Raw genomic sequence first — 22,867 nt, 5'->3', positions numbered from 1 at the left:
ATATTGCAAAAATAATTGTTGTGATACCAGTAATAATGAACTTAAAAGAATAGTGTTAAAAGGGCAACGTTTAATTATTGTTGGGGCAAGAAATGAACAAGGTTTTATTCCTGGTTCTTTTTTGAGGTGGAAGTCGACGTCAAAATCTGGAGACTATCATGATGACATGAACTATGCAAATTTTAAAAAATGGTTGGAAAAACATATTTTGTGTAACTTGCCTCCGAATAGTGTAATAGTGTTAGATACTGCGCCATACCATAATACACAGGAAGATAAATATCCCACATCCGTATCGAAGAAGTGTGTTATGCAGGAATGTCTTCGGGAAAGAAATATTGCATATACCGCCTCTATGTTAAAGCCTGATGTCTATAACATAATAAAATTGCATAAACCTCGTTATGTAAAATATGCAATCGATAGAATTATACGAGCACAAGGACATGATGTATTTAGACTTCCACCATACCATCCAGATTTGAATCCTATTAAAATGGTTTGGGCAGCTTTGAAATCATATGTGGGAGCCAGAAATGTAAACTTTACGTCAATCCAGCAGCTGTCGGACGAATTTTTTCAAACCTTTCCTGTGGAGGAAAAAAAATAACAGACAAAGTCATTGCAACTGAACGTGAATTGATATCAAAGGAGCCACCAATTGATGTAGTCGTAGATCGAATTGTTATTAATCCAGACGAAGATTCAGATAGCGAGGATTTACAATTAAATTCCGACAGCGAAAATAGCGACCTTGATGATATTTGAAAATAAAAACAGGTAGGTACCTAAATCTATTTTTATAAGCTTATTTCCACAACCATTGGAAACAATTTATTTTAACTAAATATCGCAATTCTCAGTATGACACAAATTTAGCTTTCTAATTTAATACTCCCATTCATTCAGTTCATTTTAATGATTATGGCTAATAACTTCAGCAAATAACATATTTTATCAATTACCTCAAACATTTTAACTTTGATATTAGTGCTCTGATAATAAATATAATTATAAACTCATTACAGTAATTATGGAGTACTAATATTACAGTACAATGGACAACCTCTAAAATAATATTTGATTAGGCAACACCGCATCAATCAACGCCTGTCGTGTCTGGTCGTGTCAAATCATCACCGTTGCAGTTAAATCTGTTTAGCTGTAATGAATTTTAAATAATCTGCTGTAAAAATAGCAACTTTGTGTTAAAATATTTTGAAGTAAAGGCCTGGATCAAACCTAAAAAAATATGGCTTAATGTCACCTTATATTGTGACACGTTGTTTTCTGTGTACCGCTTACACTGCGCCACTGGAAACTTGCTAGGGTGACACGGATTGGACTGCTTCGTACTCCTGGCCAATCGCAGTGAGCTGTAATTTTCGCTGGCCTAATCTACACTCTACAGCCCTGATTATAAATTATAAGATAGAAGCTATCGTTATCGTTTAATTATTTCATTTAATTGGCCAGATAATCGTATAAAGAAAGTTTAACAACAGGTAAATATTGGAATATATATGTAGAGATAGGATATTTTTATTTAAGTAAATATTCATTTTCTCAAATTTGATAAGAACGATTGTATTTCTAACAAGTTACAGAATACATAAAAGTTGAGACGTCTATGCTATGATGTAGGCAGTTGAACACACATTGTTTGCTGTGGAATGTTGGCAGAGGCGTCTCGCCACAAAATCTTAAGGAACCACAGTAATGCAAAAAACCTATTATATATAAATGTCAGTATTAGAGGTGGGCAAATTTGCTATTTTTTTAGAAGTATTTGTCATTGTGACAAATGTTTTTTAGGGGCAGATCAGTTCGCTGCTTTCTAGCTTCGATTAACGGTAATATAATGTATTATGTAATACTGTGACATTGCTATAAAATTACTGTAAATTAATGTTAGCTTATAACGTCTTTAATCATGATGAATTAATGGCTTTAAGAAGGTTATGCAAGAGACCAAACTAATCGAAGAGAAAAAATCCCAAAACAATTAGTTTTACCACAGAATAATAAACAATCAGAATGCCCACTCTGCTTGAAAAAATAAGTACGCGCAGACGGAATCAGCCATGTTTTAGTCGGAATCAGCGCTGTTCAGTGATATTTTATCTGGTGTGCTTAGAAAAATTAACCCAGTTTAATTTATTTACGGCAACTATAGACATAATATGCACTATTTTATTCGTACTTTTAGTTGAAGAATAGATTAAATTATTTGAAATGTACTAAATTATTAATCTATAAAAATTTAAATTACAGTTCTGTCGTAGCTTGTCACAAATTTCTCAATTCGAGTCTATGTTTCCGTTTAAAATATGGCGATCGCGTGCTGACAAACTTCAAACTATTATAAGAATAGTGATTTTATTCTGTTCGTCCCAGTGCGCTGTTGCCATTTAGTTCCGCGCAAGTATTTACAACGTCATAACTCTTCTTAAAATCCACGAGGTCTACTGCAAAATACTACTATTGTCTGGGAACATTTAGAAATAACAACTCAAAATATTTTGGAAGTTCTATCCCATTTTTGTGTATAAACAAAGATATGTATTTTATCTACAGCCTTAATTTATGTAAAAAAAACTTTAGATCACTTTCTATTGTATAAATGCTTCATGTAAAAGTTTCACTTCTATATTGCCATAATTATAATTATAGCAAGGGTATTTAAAATCGTTACTGTTATCAATTACTTTTTACTAGTGGCTCTCTGATTATCTTTTCAGTGTTATCTAAAAAATACCTAAATTAGCAAAGAACAATGAATCACGTTATCAATTGACTAATATTTTATTTACTAACGATTTAATATATAATCAGTCTTCGTTGAAATTAAATAATATAATACTCAAATAATCTGAATAAACTTATGTACTTAAGACAATTGCATTTGTTAAATAAAGTGTTTTCCCAGTTTCTGTTAAAATGGAGCCTATACTGTTAATTCACGGCGGGGCTGGAGATATTCCTGATTCTAGAAATGAAGGCAAAATTCAAGGGCTTAGAAAGTCTATGGAAATTGGATTTAAAATCTTAAAAGAAGGCGGTAGTGCTTTGGATGCTGTTGAGCAGGCTGTAATATATATGGAGGATGATGAAAATTTCAACGCAGGTAAGAAAATACACGCTAATTTTAATTTATTTCTGAGAAGAATTGTACAGCTATTAATAATAACTTTCTGATTTTTGAGTCAGGTCGTCTATGAAATATCGGGATCAATTGTTATAGTATTCAATAGTCAAGCAGCCATGTTATCAGCTACATTTGCCCAAGCGTATTCAAGATATATTATTTAACAAGAATGTAGCTAGTATAATCGGAAAATTTTTAATTAAAGGTGACTCATCTACAAATTGAATTAAGAGCTAACGGCAACAATTTTAACTATCAGAAGTAAATTCATACCGGGGTCATTTTTATTGTGTATGCTTCGCCAATGTACACTTCTCCAAGAAATTAAGGCACCACTTCAATAAATCAATTTTATTTGTAAACAGACAAAGAATAAAAAATAAAACTTTTAAAAATAGGTGTTTCCATTAAACATTTTGAAGAAAAACAAATTTTAATTTTTCTATTCGAAAGTACCCTCTACCCATGACAATTAAAACTAAATGCAATTATTTTATAGTAGATATAAATTAATTCATCCACACTCTTTCTAATGACACTAATTTCGTTAAAATCGGTTGATCCAAACCAAAGTTATAGGTATTTATCCACAAATACTTTCCCACTCTCTCTCACCCTTTATTTCAAAAAATAAAAAAAAGTACTTGAACAACTTTGTGCGGAATTTAGGCATATTTCACAAAAAACTGGTTTTCAAATTTTTCTTCACCAGTTACGCCCCCTAGCGGTTAACCCAGAAACTTGAAAGATTTCCAGCGATTTCTGTTGGCCACTTTTACTTTACTAAGGAATTTTTTCTCCCAAAGTTATAACATGAACAGTCTCTGATATATAGCCGAGAGATCGGCTTATTGGACCACCCGGTACATAAGTAAGCTGTAAGATAGTTCCATAAAATTTGCTCACGTAATAATATAAATTGGTGCGATTCACGAGAGTATAGTTAGACAAGTTAATTGAATGTTTAGGGGGAAGCCGAGGGTAGGCTTCCCCAGGCTAAAACTTTTTTGGATCTTATTGGGGTCCCAAAATTGACCATTTTAGCATATTTCAGCTTGTTCGTATGATTTTTAGAGGTTCAGTGGCATTTTCGCATCTGGCTACGGAGTTTAATAGTAGAATATTAAATTACTGATTCCAAAATTTCCTTTCGAAAAGTTTTACATATTGTTCAGTATTGGTTTTATTTTAGGATACGGATCAGTATTAAATTTAGCCGGAGAAGTGGAAATGGACGCTAGTATTATGGTAGGATCTACTCTTAGTGCAGGAGGTGTAACAGTTGTAAAAGATATCAAACATCCAATAAGGTATTGATATAAAATATGTGTTTTTATTCTTGAAATGGTTTTACAATCAGGTACTTTTAAAAGTAATTATTGTCATCCCTTGGTATGAAACCAAGCGACTACATGTCAACGTGATTTTTCTATTTCTGTCACTTTTAAGTTTATTCTACTGATAGGATCTGTCGATTTATTTTTAGCTCAATTTCGTAAGTCGATAAATAATAGTTAATTATAAACCGTTAATAACTGTTACTAACCTTCTTCTTCTTCTCCTTTTTGCGTCCAAAATTGAACATGTCTCTCTTAACTGTTTCCATACCTGTATCTGATTTGCTGCTTTTAATCACGTTCTGCTTGTTATCTTTTTTAGCTCACCGTGGCATCTCGTTATGTGTTTTCCTCTTCTTCTCCATCTCAAGGTCTAGATTTTTAGATTTTTCAGTTTCATCTTTCGTCTTTTATTCTTGTAATGTGTCCTGCGAAGTCCCATTTTAGATTTGTGATTTTTTCTGTTACATCAGTTACTTTTATCCTATCTCCCTTTCTCTCTCTGAGTTGGTTATTTCTTCTTTCTCTTGCTTCTTTTCACTTTCCTCTCCTATAATCTTTAGGCAACTTCTATTTTGTTTACTATTTGTTTTTTTAGTATCAAAGTTTGCACATCATAGGCTATCACTGGCAATACACATTGATCGAACAGTACTTGTATCATTTTAACTATAGACGGCTCAGCTCAATCTCCCTCTCCTGCCTACTTCGATATCTTTTTCTTTTTTTATCGTTATGTTGGCCTAAATAACTGTATTTGTTTACATTTTCCAATTTATTGTTATTTATTAAGATTTCTTTATCATCTGGACTGATTATTTTTGTTTTTCAACATTCATCTTTATACATATATCTTTTGATTTTTCTTCTAACTCTGTTACCTTTTTTTTCAAATCTCCGCTTTCTACAAGTACAATTATATCACCTGAGTATCTCATATTTTTCATTCCATACCATATATATATATATATATATATATATATATATATATATATATATATATATATATATATATATATATATATATATATATTAATTTGGTATTTTCCCAGTTCAGTTTTTTAAAAATCGTTTCCATCGCTAAGTTGTACAACTGCTATATCTTGGTGCTTTCTTGTCGAATACCTCTTCTCATTGGGAATGCAAGTTTTACATCGATATAATCATCAGTTTTTTTAGTCTATTTGTGTACTGTTTGTTAGAACAGTGCGCGGCGCACGGCATACACGTACAGCAGAATCTGTTTACCTCGACGCACGGCAGTTTTGGGTCCATGGTTCGCATACATATATTCTGTTGCGCTCAAAACAAGTTTAGAAATTATTTTCACGTTTGTTCTCTTAAAGTTTGTAACGTCGAACCTCGGTTGTAAAATCGACGCTTTTTCGTCAACAAAGGCCATATGTAGCGGTAAATTATCTTTTTGATAAGAATAGTAATAAATTACTTAAGTATATCAAAATATCCTGCAGGAAAATAAACAGAATTTCCATCGTATATGTTAATATCCAGTTTTTTTATAGTTTAGCTCGCATAGTTATGGAACAAACACCTCATGTTTTACTAGCAGCAGAGGGAGCTTCTAAATTCGCCAAATCACTTGGCTTTCCAACCACGGATCCAAGAAGTTTAGTTAGCCCAGATGCTAAAAAAGCTCTAGCAGAATTTATACGCAAGGGAGGAGATCTCACTGAAATTGGTCATAAGGTAGGTTATATTACTTCAAATTATATTTAATTCAATTTGTAGTTGAGACAAAACAAAGGAATATAATAGAAGACATAGAAAAAAAGTAACTTGTACGGTACGAACACATCAGATGAATATATATATATATATATATATATATATATATATATATATATATATATATATATGTATATATATATATATATATATATATATATATATAAATCTATATATATATATATATGTATATATATATATATATATATATATATATATATAAATCTATATATATATATATATATATATATATATATATATATATATATATATATATATATATATATATAGATATTTATATTCATATTATATATATATATATATATATATATATATATATATATATATATATATATATATATATATATATAGAAGTCTTTGCTGACAACGTTAGAAAACGGAGCTTTGAGGTTTATTGGGATAAGCAGTGGTGAAATAAGTGTACTCTTTTAACTAGTTTCAAGCTTTCAAGTTTATTTTCATCATCAGAAAAAAAATGAAATAAAGTGCGACTGTTAGTACAGCATCCTCGAAACACCTTTTAATATATGTTAACTTAACTTAAATTTCCGCAGTCAGATGAATGAAAATTACTTAGTTCTCGGGAAGAACCGCGTTGAGAATTTATTCCTCTACGTTTCGGCACCCATTTTGGAGCCATTATCAAGAGTGATACGGTTCGGTTCGAGTTCGGGGTCTCAATCTGCCTACTCCCCTCACTCGAGACGTATCAGTATCGTGTTCTGTATTGCAAGAACTGTCTCTCGGCACTGAGGTCTCAATCTGCCTACTCCTCAGTGTCGTATATTATGAATTTGTTGGAACAAAGGTGTTCAATCACAAATTAACCCCTTAATTTGTAATCTCACATTATTCTTAACTTCTTAATCTATTATAGTTTCACCGTGTATAAGTGACATTGTAAAACCATATCGTATAATATTTTAATAATTAGTTCATTTACCTACAACTAAATAAATTGCCGAATAATATATTTTCTAATTGAACTTCCTAAGTGTCGCAATTAAGGCGTAGATTAAATTGTAGGGTAAGCAAAGTTTGTTGGGTATGGTATGATAGGAAGCAGTAACCTCTGTGGTGAGGTATGAATTATTTGTAGGATTATAAATTGGGGATTTGAGCTCATGTGAGCGCAGTCTACTACAGTCAATCATAAGTAGTTACCTAACGAACATCATATTGTGTAATTACCAGTAGCTGTCAATAAATTTAATAATAATAAGCGCACTTATTATTATTACCGTACTTTTCTCAAATGGATAATGCATAAGTAACATACATATTTTATATACATACTTTGGTTTGTATCTAACAGTTTTGTAAATAGTAATTTTCTTATTCTTATTGCAATTGTCCACAAAAGCAATTCGATTTTAAAGTATTTGTAATTTGTATTTGTAGTTGTAATTTGAAATTATTAATATTTTTCATTTTTCGTCCGCATTGACTCAAAACGTAATGAGCAGCTCACTATCCATGTTAAAAGAACAAGGGCAAATGAAGAGAAATCTTTCTTTTCGTGTAGTTTTATGTAGCTATCAATAGAATTTTGCGGAATTCCCAAATAAAAACCAATAAATTACATTTGCATTTAATACATCTATTTTAGATTTATTCTGTCAAATTACCAAATCTTAGCGGTTTGCAAGGGGTTTATGGTCTATACCTGCCACGGGGTACAGGTAGGCCAGTGATGAGTTTACCAATATCTCGGGGTCTATTTGAAAGTCCCTACTTTTATAGCGGTGATGAGTTTGTACTATGTACGAGGGTATTTATGGTAATTGGTGATGAGTTTACGTGTACCCAAATGACAACGGATCGAACATGAAATGAAAAATATAGGGTTTCAGAAACGGATTATTAGGACTATTAGGTAATCATTGTGATTTATATACTTTTCGTTTCACCAGATTGACATGCTTAAGTACTCTTTGTTATTAGATTGTATATTTTGAGTGAATATTTCTGTTATATGATATTTATATGAAATATATATGAAATTTCTGTTGTTTTGTATTTCTAATTATAAAATGTCAATTTTGTTTAAAAGGTTTTATTTTTCTTTTTTTAGTATCTTGTTAAAGTATTTTTCACTATTATAAATTGGCTGGCAAAAAAATAAACGTTTGCTATTCAAATTTTAAATATTTGCGTCTTTATTAAAAATATAAAATTTTCCCTAGAGGGGAAGAGGCGGCACATTACGTCCTCTGCACATCGGCCCTGTGAAGAAGACTACAGTAAAGACAATATTTATAATGCTGATGCAACTGGTCTAAACTGGCGTTCCCTCCCCCGGAAGTCACTAGCTTCTTGGCTGTACTTGGCTTCAAGGTTGCTAAAAAAAGAGTTATAGTGATGTCTCTGCAAATGCAAGTGATTCCTATCCATTGGAACTTTTAGTAATTGGAAAAAGTAAAAATCGGCGATGTTTAAAAAATATTAAGCAGATGCTTGTAGTTTAAAAGAGTCAAAGAAGCTCATATATGAATACAAATATTTTTACCGAATGGTACAAGTTCATTTTCATTCCAAGTGTACAAAAATACAGACAACAATACAATAACGAAGACAACGTTCTTTTTATTTTTGATAATCATTCTCCAATTCAGCCGAGCCGTTAAGTTTTGACACAAACTTGATGATGAGACTCATGTAGTGTCCCTTCCTGACCTCCATACAACCATGCATACGTGCTGATAGGCAATATTAATTGTAACTTAAAGTAAAACATTATTCACATGAAGTTTATTAACAAACTAATAATCGTTTTTATATTAGTATTTGCAAACAGAAAGTTTTTAATGAAAATTAATCAATACACACTCATTATTCATGATCATTCTCCTTTTTTTAATGAAAAAGGTCGGAAAATTTTTTCAAATTAATTAAACTATAAACGAGTTTTTTTTTGTGTACTATACTATACATTTAATCATTTGAATCTAGGAATATTTTTTTGTAGAATCCAGGAGATGTGGGTACCGTTGGTGCAGTAGCACTCGATTGCCAGGGCAATTTAGCTGCAGCCACTTCTACAGGTGGCATTAATGGCAAAATGGTTGGACGATGTAGTGATACTAGCCTAATAGGTAGTGGTACTTATGCTGATAATGATTTTGGAGCAGTTTCTACTACTGGTAAGTAGGCACAAAATGGCTTGGAGCATTCATTCACTTTTTATGATCAGCTTCAGAGATATGTGCTACTATTCATAAATAAAAGGATTATCAAGTTTCCACCACCAGTAGAATGTTAGAGATTCCATCTCTACCTTTATATTTTCTCCTTTTTAATGATGTAGTGGCGTTATGTAATTCGTTTGATTATTGCTGTCCAATTTTCTCTTTCCGAGCGTATTATTTAGCTTAAAAAAATGAGTAACCAGTCATGTCCTTTATTTAGTTCAAACCATCGTGCTGGCGATTGTCTTCTGAATTTTTTGCCCGCTATATTGCCTTTAACTATCATTGGTTCCATATGTTTTCTTCTTCTAGTTGTATACTCAAAATACTTAGTATATTTTGTTTGATAGTTGCAGTAAGTCTAGTGTTTGTATTATGTTCTGGTCCGATCTTCTCGCATTTTAAATGCCATTATACGTTTCGAATAACATGAATAAGTAAAAAAAAACATTTTACATATATAATGTTTTTTTAATGTTAGTGTTCTTCCAGATTTTTGTGAGTTTGGCTATTACCGATCTCGTCATTGTGACTTGTCGACAGATTTCGCATCTTCCATTGTTAGTGATGAAGAAGCCTGAAGAAGTTGTTTTTGTCGGCGATCGTTACTTTGATTTTTTTGTATAATTATTTTTAAACCATATTCAAACCGTACTCACCGTGCCCAAGTTACTCATATTTTTTTTCAGTTTTTCTGCTGAAGACGCCAATATAACGTGTCATCAGCATGTTACGTAAAAATATGAGTCATAGTTTTTAACCTTTAAAACATGTTTTTATTCTAATATGTTGTAGAGATTACGAGAGGCCTCGATTTACCTGAGCGACCTTCCAGAACCAGTGCGAGGGAAATCCAGTTTGCCTTTACCGTTTCGCCATCGAAGGTTTTGGATTTTTCGAGATAACGGCACTGGTATATAATAACGGAACTTTATTTGGAATGGACAGTTAATTCGGACGACGCGCTCGCGATAAAATGTTACGTTCGCTTTTTAATAAATTATGTATGTTTAGTGAAAATAAATAAATATCAGTCATTGTGCTTTTTAATGAATTAAGATAAGAACAAGACATTATAAATTAAAGACTTAACAATTAATAAATTCACAACAAATGGTGTCAGAAGTGGGATCGAACATAAATTAGACTTATAATAATAATACAAGTGAATATAAAATAATTGTGAAAATGGCTACGATTTATGAGCTGACAGTGACTAATTTAAGAAGACATCTCGAAGACAGAGAATTAGCTTCTACCGGAAAAAAGGCTGAGTTAGTCCAACGACTAAAGAACGCTTTGCTAGAAGAAGGACTAGATCCAGAGACTTATATATTTGAAGATGCTGTCATCTCGTCGATTTCGAAATTAGAGAACAAAGTTTCCGGCGACATCGCATCATTGGAGAACAAAGTATCCGGCAACATCGCTTCTTTAGAAAGCAAAGTTTCTAACGAGATTTCTTCTCTGGAAAGCAAAGTTTCTGCTAACATCTCTAAAGTCACTTCAGAGATATCTGCTCTTGACGATAGAGTGTCTTCGTTAAAAAACCAAGTTGCTGCCGATATGTTGGCCTTCGAAGAAAAGATTAAAGAGATGGAAAGGAAGATGGAGGAAACAGGGACAGCAGAGAGAGGAAACAATCCAATTACAGTGGAGACAAAAGAAGAAGAGACGAAATGTAAGTTGGAAACACGGCCGAAATTTGAAGGAAGTGGAGGTTCTGTCCATGTGAAAGTCCCAACTTTCGATGGAAAATCGTCATGGAACAACTACATGAAACAGTTCGAATCAGCCGCAAGAGCAAATGGATGGTCTGAAAAAGAAAAGGCGGTAAACCTGACTATCGCTCTTCGAGGAGATGCCTTAGATGTGCTTCAGACCATAGCAGTAGAGGAGACCGATGATTTCGAACAACTGAAGAAGAGGTTAAATATGCGATATGGCCACGAACATTTAGAGCATGTATATCAGTCGCAGCTTAAAAATCGTAGACAGAAGAAAGATGAGGCTCTTCAAGAATATGAGGTAGATATTGCCAGATTAGTACGATATGCTTATCCAACAGCTCCCGAAGACATGATGGAAAAATTGGCCGTTCAAACGTTTATTGATGGTCTTCGTGATCATGAAATGCAGAGAACACTACGACTAGCTCGTCACAAGACGCTGGTTGATGTCTTATCCGCCGCCCTCGAATACGAGTCAGCTACGCAGGCCTCTGGCGGGTACAGTAAAGTTAGGACTGTAAAAGAGGAAGGAGATGAAGATAAACTTGACCAGCTCGTTAATATGATAAAAAGCATGACATACAAGAAAACGAAGACCATCAGATGCTGGAATTGTGGCGAGATAGGACACGTACGAAGCTCCTGTAAGCACCCTAGGTACGACGCAAATCAAGAAACTCACCATCAGGAAAACTAGAACGGGTCAGCCTTAGGGGGGCAGCCTCGACCCAGAACTTTTCCAAAGACCCTCTCATACTAATAGCTTCTTTGAAATGTCGTGAAGATAGTGTATATGTAGATGGAGACATAAATGGTAAAAAGCATACGTTGTTGGTGGATACCGGAGCGACCAGAACCATTATACGCCCGACAGTTATAAACAGCCGAAAGAAACTGTTACCAACAAGGTTGCGACTTCGGACCGCTACAGGTGAAAATGCCAACATTCATGGAGAAATCCAGGTACAATTGGGAATTGGAGCAGAAAAGTTTGTCCATACTGTTATAGTTGCTGACATCGAAGAGGATGTTATATTAGGAATGGACGTAATGAATATGCATGGATTCCAATTGGATTTTAAGAATAAGGTAATCAAAGTTGGCAACGAGGAAGTATTTCTCCATCCACATAATGACAACACTGTGCAAGCAGCCATTAAAGAAGATACAGTCGTGCCTGCGAGAAGCGAAACGATCATAGTAGCGCGGCTACAGGGAATTGTGGACGAAGGGAGACCTGTTATGATGGAGCCTTGGAACCACGACGATGAGGTTGGCCGTGGAATCATAATTGGAAAGGAATTGGTGACTTCGGCTAAAGAAATTCCTGTGAGACTTATCAATGTCAACGACTACCCAGTGACCATAAAGAAAGAGACAAAAGTAGGAACTTGTGTACCTGTGACATCCATAATCCGTCAGGCGACAACATCTGATAATTCCAACGATAAATTCGACCAAATGGTTGCAGTTGCAGGACAGTCTCTAAATCAGATGGAGAAAAGGAAATTAAGGGAATTTCTTCGGCAGTATCGTGATATTTTCGTACCGAAAGGAGGAAAGACGGGAAGAACTACGGTTGTTAAGCATAAAATTGATACTGGTAATGCTAAGCCAATTCGTCAAACAGCTCGACGATTACCACAGGCGAAAAGAGAGGAAGCTGAAACGATTGTTCAGGAAATGAAGAAAGACGGGGTGATAGAACCTTCTACGAGCCCATGGGTCTCTCCGGTGGTCCTGGTTAAGAAGAAAGACGGAACGACGAGGTTCTGTGTGGATTACCGTTTGCTGAACAACGTTACCAAGAAAGATAGTTATCCTCTGCCTCGGATCGATGACACATTGGACACATTGGCTGGAAGTAAATTGTTTTCTACTTTAGATTTGAAGTCTGGATACTGGCAGGTAGAAATGGACCCAGTCGATAAAGAAAAGACAGCCTTCACCACAGGATCTGGATTGTGGCAATTCAACGTTATGCCATTTGGACTTTGTAATGCTCCTGCGACATTTGAGAGGCTTATGGAAAATGTGTTGAGAGGGTTATCTTGGAAAACATGCCTGGTTTATTTAGATGACATAATCGTCTTGGGGGAGACATTCGAAGATCATTTGAGGAATTTAGAAAACGTTTTTAATCGACTTAAAGCTGCCCAATTGATGCTAAACCCCAAGAAGTGCCAGCTATTTCAAGGTAAAGTCAATTATCTGGGTCATATAGTCAGTAAAGAAGGAGTGGCCGTGGATAAGGGAAAAATCGATTCCATTAAGGAATGGCCAAAACCAACTGACAAACATCAAGTGAGAAGTTTTCTTGGACTATGTACTTACTACCGGAGGTTTATTAAGAAGTTTGCAGATATCGCTAAGCCATCAACGCGACTTACAGAGGAAGCAAGAGAATACCGCTGGGATATAGACTGCCAAAATGCCTTTGAAACGTTGAAAAAGCATTTAATAACCGCACCAATTTTGGGGTATCCACTGCCAGAAGGAGAGTTCATCTTAGATACGGATGCAAGTAACGTGGGAATTGGAGGAGTGCTGTCTCAGATTCAAGGAGGACAGGAACGAGTCCTCGGATATTTTAGTAAAGTCCTTTCAAAACCTGAGCGGAATTATTGCGTCACGAGAAGAGAACTTCTAGCAGTAGTTAAATCAGTAGAGCACTTCTACCAATACCTCTATGGCAGAAAGTTTCTAATCCGAACCGACCATGCCGCCCTTAAGTGGTTGATGCAGTTTAAGAATCCAGAGGGTCAGATAGCCAGGTGGATCGAACGACTCCAAGAATACGATTTTAAGATTGAGCACCGGGCCGGAGTTAGCCACAGAAACGCTGATTCTCTTTCCAGAAGGCCATGCCCAGCAGAGTGTTCCCACTGCAACAAAACGGAATCCAAGGAAGCAGCAGTGCTAAGAACGACGATTGTCAACGACGACTGGACGCCTACTAAGATAAGGGAAGAACAAGAGAGAGATCCAGTTATACAGAAAATCCGAAAATGGAAAGAGGAAAACCGTCGACCACCTTGGCAGGAAATATCAAACCTATGCTCAGTAGTTAAGACGTATTGGGCCCAGTGGGACTCATTTATCATCGAAGATGGCTTGCTCAAACGAGTCCTGGAAAATGATGACGGTTCAGAGAAGAGAAGACAGTTGGTGATCCCAAAGAGCAGAATAGCCGAAGTACTTCGTCAGTTACACGACAGTCCATCGGGAGGGCATTTTGGTGTAAGGAAAACCCTTCAGCGAATTCGGGAACGGTTTTATTGGATGAACAGTTCCGACGACGTAAAAGACTGGTGTAAGAAATGTACTATTTGTGCTACGAGTAACGGGCCTCACCGGAAAAGGAGAGCTCCTATGAGACAATATAATGTTGGAAGCCCGTTTGAAAGAATAGCTTTGGACATTGCAGGGCCATTTCCAGAAAGTGAAAATGGGGGCAAGTACATGTTGGTAGTAATGGATTACTTCACTAAGTGGGTCGAGATTTACGCACTTCCAGACCAGAAGGCCGCCACCGTTGCAGATAAGTTGATCCAAGAATATATCAGCCGATTTGGAGTGCCTTTGGAGATCCATAGTGACCAAGGCAGGAACTTCGAAAGTGATCTATTCCAAGGAATATGTGATAGACTAGGCATGAAGAAAACAAGAACTACCGCGTATCATCCGCAATCGGATGGTATGGTAGAACGAATGAATAGGACAGTTGGCAAGTATTTGACAAAGATGGTGTCCGATCATCAGCGAGACTGGGACCAATACCTTCCGTTCTTCACAATGGCCTACAGATCTGCTGTTAACGAATCAACGGGCCAGACACCAGCCAGAGTCCTATTCGGACGCGAAATGCGACTACCTTGTGATCTAGAATTTGGGTGTCGACCTGGAGAAGATGTAGCAGGTGAAGATTATGTGATCGAATTACGAAGAAGAATGGACGATGTACATGAGTTGGTCCGTTCCCACCTTCAGATCGCTAGCGACCGAATGAAGAAACGGTACGATACACAAGCCGAAAAGGGTTGCTTTAAGAAGAACGACAAAGTATGGCTGTATAATCCCAAGAAGCGAAAAGGTTGTTCTCCCAAATTGCAGCAGTTTTGGGAAGGTCCATACCTCATCATGGAGAAGATCAACGATGTCATCTACCGAATAAGCAAGATTCCGAGGGGAAAACCGATGATAGTACACCATAACCGGTTGGCATCTTTCGAAGGTGACCACGACGTAGATGAAGAAGTGGAAGTAAACCAAGTCCAAGATGTGTCTGACCTCACGTTTGAGGAATTCATGGGTGCCTATGGAGGTACCGGTAAAGCGAGACATGGTGTTACCACTGAAGAAAAGCAAGATCTACTCGCGCTCCCCGATGACTACTCGCTGGCCCTTACCATCCCGGCCAGTATCAAAGACGCACCAGGGTTGGCATCCGTCTTTCGAAGGAAGTTTGGTCGAGTTGCAGAACTTCAATGCCAAGTGCCAGCTCCCGGTAAAACCTTGAAACTCCAAGATGCATCACGTTACCTTTTCTACCTGGTAACAAAAGACACTGCCCGTGACCAACCTACCTACCGAGATGTATGGGAAGCCTTACTTCAATTGAGAGGGCACGTACTAGAGTCCGACGTGCAAAAGTTAGCCATGCCAAAGTTGGAGTGCCGCCAATTAGATTGGAGAGTTATCCGAAATATGGTGGAGGAGATCTTTAAAGACACCGAAGTCCAGGTGTTAGTCTGTTGCAATCCGCATAGTTACTGGTGCGGAGAGAAAACCGTCCCTTGTCATTTTTATACAACTGGAAGTTGTAAAAGAGGGTCCAGTTGCCGATACCAGCATACCGTTCCAGTTCTAGTCCCAACAAGGTTCCAGGAGGAACCATCTTTTGAGAGGGGGGCAATGTTACGTAAAAATATGAGTCATAGTTTTTAACCTTTAAAACATGTTTTTATTCTAATATGTTGTAGAGATTACGAGAGGCCTCGATTTACCTGAGCGACCTTCCAGAACCAGTGCGAGGGAAATCCAGTTTGCCTTTACCGTTTCGCCATCGAAGGTTTTGGATTTTTCGAGATAACGGCACTGGTATATAATAACGGAACTTTATTTGGAATGGACAGTTAATTCGGACGACGCGCTCGCGATAAAATGTTACGTTCGCTTTTTAATAAATTATGTATGTTTAGTGAAAATAAATAAATATCAGTCATTGTGCTTTTTAATGAATTAAGATAAGAACAAGACATTATAAATTAAAGACTTAACAATTAATAAATTCACAACAAGCATATCGTAGGTTTTTGATTTTTCGTCCTCCTATTTTGCCCCACCTTCCATTCTTCAAAAACTTGACGCATAATGTGTCACTGTACATATTGAATAGAGGATATTATACATCTCTACTGAACTCCACACTTTAATTTATCGAATGCATGTTATTCACTCTTACATTGGCGATACCATTTACATATAGTCTTAGATAAGTGATGGATTCTATTGTTACTTAATGGAAATTCATTTTATATAACCATACAACACTGAAAACTTTTGTTTTCAAGACTTCCACAAAATTTATTATAAATTCTTATCACTACAGCTGTTTCGGCAGAGTACCTTTCTCAAGTGATCTATTTTTGGTATGTGTTTACACTTTATAGTCTTTAACTGAATAGTTTGAAGAGGGGAGAACCGTTTGTCTCATGTTGGTCATTCAGAATTATGTCTGTATTTTTTAATTTGTTGATTTTCATAAATTCTAATAAAGATAGCTTAAGGCTTTTATTTTGGATGTGCAGAATTTGAAATTCGTCATTAAAGAAATGATTAAGGTCTAGAAGGTGAAGTGCGTATGTAGAATGTGTTTTTCTAATATTAAAAGCCCTTTTATGTTCTGCTAGACGTTTGTTACAAGTTCTACACCAGCTTGACCGATGTAAGTTTTTGGGCGGTCGCCACATTTAAGTTTGTATACACCAGTTTGTGTAAGTTCTTTTTCTTTTGTCACTTGTTATTTTTAATATATTTGCCTAAGTTGTTGTTTGTTCTAAAAGCTGGTGTTATTCCTTTCTTTTTATGTGTTTGGCCATTTTTGTTGATTCAAAATCAATCATCCACTGTCTTTTCCTATCTATTTTTTCTTTAGGGTTTGTGTTGTTGGTGGGTCTAGTGGTCCACTTCTTTATGTGTTACCACGTTTCGTCAGTGTGCCCGGTAGTCACTAGTAGGTCATCGTCAGCCAGAGATTCCATACGCAGAATAAATTTCGTCAAACCTGATTAGAAACAATATGTATAGTATATATTAAAACTAGTATGATTGTCCGAATTCTTTCCGCATATTTACAAAAACTTTTTTTTCTATAACGAGTACCCAATCATCATTATCTTTGATTCTATGTCTGGTTGAGTTTTTTTCCATAAATAATAAAGTAATATATTTTGTAATAATTTCAGGGCATGGAGACACTATCATTAAATATTGCTTAGCTATTGCCATAATAAAGGATATAGAAAATGGCAAATCAGCTCAAGCAGCAACCGAAAATAGTTTGAAAAGAATGACTAAACGTTTGAATAATACTGCAGGTAAGTGTTGAAATATTGTGAACTCAGCTATGAAGAGTATTCAGCATATTATGATAATTTCCCCATATCTAAATTTAGCTTTTGTTCAATATTTCTTAACTGCAAATTTTCTTTCTTTCGGAAAAATTATTTACATCACTGGATAATGACTTACGACATATTGTAGCTTTCATTAATACCTCTATCGTTTCTATTATGTGTGTGTTTCTATTTCTATTAGTAGTTTTCATCGCTGAGGAATATTGTCCTCTGGGGTAGACCAAGTGGTTCTACTTATATCCATGGTATTGCTTTTGTATATATGACAGGAAAACTATGCCCAGGTAGAATTACAATGTGCTTTATGAAGACCTAGCAAATACCGAGAGTGGTCTAGCTTGTACTTGTGGGACACGAAATATCGCCTGTTCAAGAGGTTGCTCGGAAATGAGAAAGTAATAATAAAATAGCAAAATATCAAATATAAAAAGCAAATAATAGGCACATTGAAGGTGGATGAAATACATCGAACATAGGAATCTTCGAAATACGAGCTGAACTCGAACTGGGCGACTACGAACTCTTCCACGCTACCTAGATTTTAATGGTTTCAGTTTTATAGTAGAATTAAAAGCGACTACGAACTGCCCCACGCTATCTAGGTACTTAGATAATGTTTTTGTGAACAATTATAGTTTTTATTTTACTTTATTGTATTCAAAAAGGAACCCAGTTCCCAAAGCATGAGCGAAAATTTTAAATGATTAAATAATGAAACTATAACAATATAATCGAATAAAGTTTATTTATAGATCTACATTAACTTATATACAATAACAAAAACTACAGTTAAACAATAACAATGCTTAATTCTAATGTCTGATTAGTGATTAAAATAAGTAAGAGTGAATACTATATTTTAGATTTTAAAAGTTAGCTGCATAATAATTGCAAACTGACTTAATGAAGTCTAATTTAGTAATGTTTTGATTAACGTAATATTCATTTAACCTATTTTCAATAAAATCAACTTTCCTTTTTGCCGTTTTATCAAGTTTTTTTCGAATCTATATGCAACTCTAATTTTCACATATACTTCTGCTTGAAAATTTAACAAAATGTCTGTAAATTTAAATAGGTCAGGATGTGATTTATAAAAACATTCGTTAAATTTCGAGTGAAATGAGTCACATGCGTTTGTAGTAAATATAAGAGATGATGAACTTGAAGCCCACATGTAAGGTGGAAATGTTGAATCTTCCGTTAAATAATTATCAACTAGGTAATCACAAAATTACAAAACTCTATGATCTTCTGGCATAATATTAAAAAGTTCATCAGAAAAAAAGTCATCAATATCATTTGGATTTAAATAAAGAATGCCGAAAAACAATTTTAAATATTTTCCAATAACAGTTTGACTTTTATATTCCGAGGACAAACCTAAATTTTGAATTTTTCGGTACCACTTTTGTGTTAAATAAAATTTGCAACAAAAAATAATATTGTCGGGCCACACTTGACTGCATTTTGAATTGCTATTTCAAAATCAGAAATTATTCGCTTCAGTTTGAAATTTAAATTCAAATTTGTACATATTGTTATTAATGTAACAAAAGTACTTTTGTACGATTGCTGTGATTTATTTGTTAACAAACATAAAAACCATTTTTGTAGCCATGTATAATAACCATCTGACAAACATTATTTATGACAGTATTGAAAAGTTCCATCTACATACAAAGAATCTACATTACACAAAAAGTAAAAATTTGTGAAACAACTAAAAATTGCGGAATTATTTTTCGTAGATAATAAAAAGTTTTCACCTGTATTTGTTTTTAAATTTAAGTTCACTAACACTTGTAGAACTTCTTCCTGTGACTTAGGCAATGATGGTGTGGATTTTCGTCTTGCAGCATAGATATTTCTTCGAACGCAAGAAATGTCTTTCGTCGTCAGCGGTAAATTTCTAAAATTTTCCTTCCTCAATTCCTTGTGGACATTCTTTAAAGGTCTTTCACATATATCTTCTACAGCTTTCCCCTTTGTAGAATTACTAAAAATATCTGGAGCATGATTATCCTCCACCGATGCTTTTTTAAGAATAACGTAATTTTCATCACCTTCCTTTGTGTACATTTTTTGTTGACACCCTTTTTTGATGTATCGCCATCTAACTTTTCCATATTTGGAGACATGGGCCTTTGAATATTTATATTCAGTAATTATTAATAAAAGTTCTCCCCTTTGACTAAACATAGTCGTTGGATTCGCCATTTAAAAGGGACAAAACTATACCGTAATACTTGCAACTGAAGTGAATAACTGAAAGTATTTGTCATTAAGACCAGTCATTCCAGTCATTAAGACTTAATCCCTAACTTTCTCGGCGATGGGGCAGCAGGTACTGGCTTCTGACGCCTAAAATGTATCACCTTTTATCTCCTCCTAAAGGATCCATTGTTCTAATGGATTTCCCGAAGATTAATGGAATATCCAAGCCAGGAAGTCAATTCAGTTACCAGTAGAGAAACACAATAATAGTGCCACTTGGACAGGATTGATCTTTCCTAATTTTTTATTTTCTTTTTCCCTTTTTATAGTCTCGTACTGGCTTCGAAAGCCAACCACTGGAGTCGTCCTTTCTTATTTGTTTGCTCCTTCAAGTTTCATATGCTTCTAAAATTTTATCATCCAATTTCATAATTGTCGTATTATCTATAACTGCCAGAACAGTGATGTAGTGATAAATTCCTATCATTGAGTTAATTTTTTCGCCACTATGTTTTGGTTCTACCTCGAATATGTTCATCTTTAAATTATTCGTCTTAGATTTATTAGTCGAAATAACATAGTAAAAATATTCTGATATCCCTTTCTGGATGGTATTCTTTAACATTTTGTGATATCTATAATAAATTATTATAAATATATACTTCATAAATAAAAATTAATTTTAACAATTGTCGATAATTACTTTCTAATTTTGTAAATTACTTTTAAAGCATATATACCAAATCGGGAGATGCTAATTCTTCAACTATTTTATTTTTTAGGAGCTATAACCCTTTCCAAAAATGGTGAACCTGGGATCTATTTTACTTCTAAAAAAATGGCGTGGATGTATCAAAAGGGCAATGAACTGCATTATGGAATCAACGCTAATGAGCATAAAACTGAAATCTTAAAATAAATTTTTATATAATAAAATAGTGGTATATTTGTAATTTTTGTTTTTCTATTTTATACTAAGACCAATATTACTAATTTAATATATCAACCCTATCAATGTAAACATGTAGTCCAATTAAGAGTGATAATGTATAAAAGACTATTTGTGGGAAAAGAAGAAACCATAAAAGAAAAACTTTATAGACTGGCAAGGAAATTAGCGGCAAGAAAGGAAGCGAACATAGCTAAAGGAGAACAAAAAGAAAAATAAACAAGCGCTAAATGTTTTTCAAGCACTACAAAAAATAAAGCAAAGTAAAGCTTATTCTTTGAGAAGCTTAAATAGATTGGCTGAAGCCAGTTGAATAAGGAGTTGGCTTATTAGAATTAACAATATACATTTTAAACAGAAAACAATTAATTGCAAAGTTACTGTAAGTAGTTTAGTAGATGTTCTGCAATGAGTCATATATTCTTCTGAGCAGTAAAACCAATGTTTCAAAAGATATTTTTTTATAACTTTTTCGAAACTATTACAGCTTAGCTGTTTAATACTTTTTGGTAAAATACTGCAATAGTTATAATTAAGGCAATTTTTATCTGAAAGACGTAATGTATAGCGATTTGTTCGTAGGTAGTGACAGTTTCGCGTATTGTGAACGGGAACATCAGATTGCTTTATTATATTGGGTCCGTTTTTTGTGAATTTCAGAGAACTTGAAATATCAACAAAGTAGTAAGCGGCATAATTTTGAATTTGATAAAGAAAGGTCGGCAGTGTTCTAGATAACTAATCCCTGCTAAAATCCTGATAGCTTTCTTTTACATTCCAAAAATTCTAAGTGCATTTGTTGAATTGCCCCATATGATTAAACTATATTGTTCTGAAGCTATTTTCTTGTGGCATTTTAAATTAATTTATATTTAAATGGGAATAAGCCACAATTAAAGGTTAAAATACGTTTATTGACGTTTCAATTTCCACTTTGAAAATCGTTCTCAAAATACAAACATTGGTAAATTAAACAAATTTTGTTTTTTGTTACTTAGTGAAAAATTCTTCTAATAATTTAATTTTATCTGACTCATCTATATTGACAATTCAGACATACCTTATACATTTTAAAGTAGACGACTTTAAAATGATATTGCCAATATTGTTGAGTTGCGTTCCTGGGACGACTTTACTTATAAGACATTTTAAAATCATCATTATTTTTTCCTGATATAACGTATATCGTATCATCTGCGAATTGTATGGATTTGTACTGAGATATGAATTTAGGCAAATCGTTGACATAAATAATAAACAAAAGAGGTCCTAAGACCGAACCTTGTTGGACTCCATGTTTTACGGATAAAAAATCGGAGAGATGACCTTTAGAGACTACCGCCTGATGTCTGCCACATAGATAAGAAGTTACAAGCTGAAGAGGAATACCTTTGATTCAATAGTAATTTAATTTGTGGACAAAAATGTCGTGTGAAACGCAGTCAAAAGCCTTCGACAAGTCGCAAAGAGAAATTGCTATGCGATAGCCGCGTTCAAGCCTCTCAATCACCTCGCTCACAACATTAAATACCGCGTTCGTAGTAGAACGAGCACTTCTGAATCCATGTTGTGTATGAATCATCTTTTTTGTAGATAGGTAGTTCTTCTCGTTCTAATGGCGCTACAACCCTTTGTGAGTCTTGGCCTGCTTAACGATGTTCTTCCATTCTACCCTGTCGGATACTTTCCTTCGCCACTGCCTGATGTTCATGGTTTTAAGATCCCTCTCTACGTCGTCTATCCATCTTTTACGGGGTCTTCCTCTTGTTCTGTTTCCTTGGGGTTTCCATCTCTGGACTACTTTTACAGCTCGATTATCTGGCATTCTTTCTAGGTGACCAAGCCAGTTTAGTCTTGGTGACTTTATAAATCTGACAATATCTGCGCTCTGCA

At 34.6% G+C, this 22,867-nt stretch overlaps 1 protein-coding gene across 1 annotated transcript; it reads left to right on the top strand.

The window, feature by feature from the left end:
- The first annotated feature begins 1,346 nt into the window (after nt 1-1,346).
- Nucleotides 1,347-20,978, top strand: LOC140443934 (isoaspartyl peptidase/L-asparaginase). Its single transcript, XM_072535453.1, has 7 exons — nt 1,347-1,505; nt 2,930-3,127; nt 4,341-4,458; nt 6,009-6,192; nt 9,221-9,395; nt 17,638-17,769; nt 20,808-20,978. Exons 2-7 carry the CDS (start codon nt 2,941-2,943, stop codon nt 20,942-20,944), a joined length of 933 nt encoding a protein of 310 aa, XP_072391554.1. The 5' UTR covers nt 1,347-1,505; nt 2,930-2,940; the 3' UTR covers nt 20,945-20,978.
- The last annotated feature ends 1,889 nt before the right edge of the window (nt 20,979-22,867 follow it).

The sequence above is a fragment of the Diabrotica undecimpunctata genome, chromosome 6, assembly GCF_040954645.1.
Source record: "Diabrotica undecimpunctata isolate CICGRU chromosome 6, icDiaUnde3, whole genome shotgun sequence".
Classification (NCBI taxonomy): domain Eukaryota; kingdom Metazoa; phylum Arthropoda; class Insecta; order Coleoptera; family Chrysomelidae; genus Diabrotica; species Diabrotica undecimpunctata.
Note: the sequence above shows the minus strand (reverse complement) of the source record. Positions and strands in the feature narration are given on the sequence as shown.

What these genes read in the sequence shown, in the direction of transcription:
- LOC140443934 (XM_072535453.1), top strand. Translation starts at nt 2,941, where the DNA reads ATGGAGCCTATACTGTTAATTCACGGCGGGGCTGGAGATATTCCTGAT. An exon ending in GATATCAAACATCCAATAAG is followed by an intron (nt 4,459 to 6,008) that starts GTATTGATATAA and finishes GTTTTTTTATAG; the next exon opens with TTTAGCTCGCATAGTTATGG. An exon ending in ACGTTTGAATAATACTGCAG is followed by an intron (nt 17,770 to 20,807) that starts GTAAGTGTTGAA and finishes TTTATTTTTTAG; the next exon opens with GAGCTATAACCCTTTCCAAA.